The sequence below is a fragment of the Ziziphus jujuba genome, chromosome 6 (genome assembly GCF_031755915.1).
Source record: "Ziziphus jujuba cultivar Dongzao chromosome 6, ASM3175591v1".
Taxonomy (NCBI): Eukaryota; Viridiplantae; Streptophyta; class Magnoliopsida; order Rosales; family Rhamnaceae; genus Ziziphus; species Ziziphus jujuba.
The window spans coordinates 8565655-8568288 of record NC_083384.1 but is presented as its reverse complement, the minus strand read 5'-3'; the positions used below and the strand labels follow the sequence as shown (position 1 = coordinate 8568288).

At 36.8% G+C, this 2634-nt stretch overlaps 1 protein-coding gene across 1 annotated transcript; it reads right to left on the bottom strand.

The window, feature by feature from the left end:
- Positions 1–322: 322 nt before the first annotated feature.
- Positions 323–2223, bottom strand: LOC125418248 (alcohol acyl transferase 1 allele RGa-like). The gene is made up of 2 exons (XM_048463597.2): positions 1450–2223; positions 323–1371 (listed from the first exon to the last, which is right to left on the bottom strand). The coding sequence occupies exons 1-2, from the start codon at positions 1906–1908 to the stop codon at positions 424–426; spliced, it is 1407 nt and encodes a 468-aa protein (XP_048319554.1). The 5' UTR covers positions 1909–2223; the 3' UTR covers positions 323–423.
- Positions 2224–2634: the final 411 nt, after the last annotated feature.

Sequence of the window (2634 nt, the reverse complement as noted above, 5' to 3'; positions counted from 1 at the left end):
TATAACGTCATTGACTTTTTCACTTCTTTAGAATTTCTTACATGCTTTTCAATCTTTATCTGGGCCCATAAAAAGACGTTCAATGCACCATACAACAATCAAATTCTAAACACTTCTTTGCTCCACTTATTTCATTCTGAATTAATATATGACGTACAAAAATAAATACACATAAACCCTTATTTCAAAATATTCAAAAACCATACCAAAAACATGCAGAGACCACAAAGTTAAATATCAATCAGAGTCATAACTTTTTTCTTCTTTTTTTTTTTTGGGGACCAAATTAAAATAATGTTTTAAACTAAAAATAGGAGACTTCAACTTAGACCTGGTAAAATCCACGACCTGAACTTGTGGACAAACCTACAAATATATAGTGATATAATTGATTACATACAACAATAGAATATAGGTCCTATCTTACAGCATGGATGTAAGCCTAACATGAGGACCTTCGGTAATTTCGTACATATCATGCGCTTCAATAGTAATTTTCTTCACCTCTTGTCTAAATCTTTCAACGGCAAACAATGGCAGCCAAATCGGGATCACAACCCCATCTTCTCCTCCAACTTTATACTTCATAAAGAAGCTGATCAGAGGAAAACCTATTGCAGGTCCAGCATGTTCCGGTAAACCCCATCCGAAATCGATTTTGTCGAGCCCAGCACTAGTAACATCAGAGACAACCAGATACCCTTTTGTAATTTTGAAACGATGTCGTCCTCTAATCACCAAAAGATCAGCAAATGATCTTATATACTCTTCGTCCATTTCAGACTTGGCCTTTTTCACCAATTCCACCGCGTATCCCAAAGGTTTTTTGCATAAAACCCCGGCTTTCGAAACTGCTGAAGGGTAAACAAAAGCATTGCCATAGTACCCCACTGGCAGATTCAAACCCTTAGTACTTTTCTTTCCTCTTCCATTAACTAAGCCTGAGATTTGGACAACCTCTTCCGGGTCCAGATTCAGTGCAAGAGTTCGACATCTCCATAGACAAGCTGTTAGTAACTCGAAACGGGTACAAGTACTTCTGAGGTGTGGAGGAAGATGATTTCGGATCGCACTTATTTGATTAGAATTCAAAAAGAGAGGGAATTGGACCATGTTGGTTTGGTCCAAGTCCGCGTCTTGGTGATGATCATCAGTGCTTTCTTGGGGAAATTCATGGTGGATACGAGTTATTCGTGGTGGGTCTCGGGCATTCAAGAGCTCCCTTTTCCAAACAGGTGGGATGGTAGGATGCTGTGCACCTTTTGCCATCTCTGCCAATGCGTTCATGAACTGACATAGCCCGAATGCATCGCACATTGTATGGTTTACTCGTAGTGCGAGAATGAAACCTCCACATAGAAGTCGAGTTACCTGCGTATGTATATGTTATAAATTATATGCCCATAAAAATTTAAAACAGCTCAATCAATCTAGAGCAGGACTAGTTACCTGAATTAATATCAAAGGACAACCAAGAATATCATCAGAGCCTGGAACATTATAGAGAAACTCATTGAGAAACGGAGATGGGGGTTGAATTGTATGGCCAAGTTGATCAAATGTGACCTCTGCATTAGCCTCTACGAACAAAACCCCTTGGCCATTGCAATCCACCATTAATTTCTTGTTACGGTCTTCAGTAAGTCGACCAGCAAGAGGGTAGTAATACACAAGTGCTTTACCAAGTGCTTCCCTAATTACCTTGACAGGGTCTTTCCCTTCCATTGAAGGATTATTACTAGAATTGTTCCTGTAAAACCATATTGCAGGAATTAGAAACCTCAAGCTTTCTTGGTCATCAATATCTGAGAGTTTCTTTACTTCATGAGGTGTTGGTTTTGCAGGGACAACTAGTTCGGGAATGCAACGTTTTACTTGAAAGGCTAAGTGGGAGTTGTTGGATGCCATTTTCAAGGTATATAGATAGAAATTTAAGGAAGAAAAAGCCTCAAAGAGAGTGAGTTTAAAGAAAGGGTGTGTGTGGAGTCTAAATAATTCAGTTAGAGTTTGGTATTTATAGGCCTATAGATTAATCCACATAAATATGTTTTTGCACTCAATATCTACTAGGAAGTAACCAGGAAAGATGTTTGTTTTCACTTCTATTGAGTTTAGGGTTGTAAACTTGTATGACATTCTTGCTCTCCATCTACGTGGAAGTCTATATGATGTGTTTGTCAAAATTAGCAGTTTTGGATGTTAGACGCAGAAAAATAGCACCGCGTTTTCTTTGCCACGCTCAATTAATCATGTTGTCCTATCGGGTACTGATATTTTGTTTGTCACATACGTGCTATGATCCTCCTTTTTTTTTAAAAAAAAAAAAAAAGAGATGAAAATAGAAGGTATGTTCCTTTTCAAATAATCCATATGATAATAATTATGGATGATAATCCGAAAAGTTCTAAATTCGACAATGTCTAGAGCTGAAAAGGAATAAAAAAAGAAAAGAAAAATCTTATCCCCAATTTAACATTTATTAGGAAAAAAGAAAAAAAATGACACATATACATGGCCATATCATCGATATGAATCTTTTTTAATAATGTAACCATCTATATCATATATAGATATATACATAAATAGTATTTAGTCAGTTTTAATATGTTGGAAATGTAGTTCACGGCTTATAAC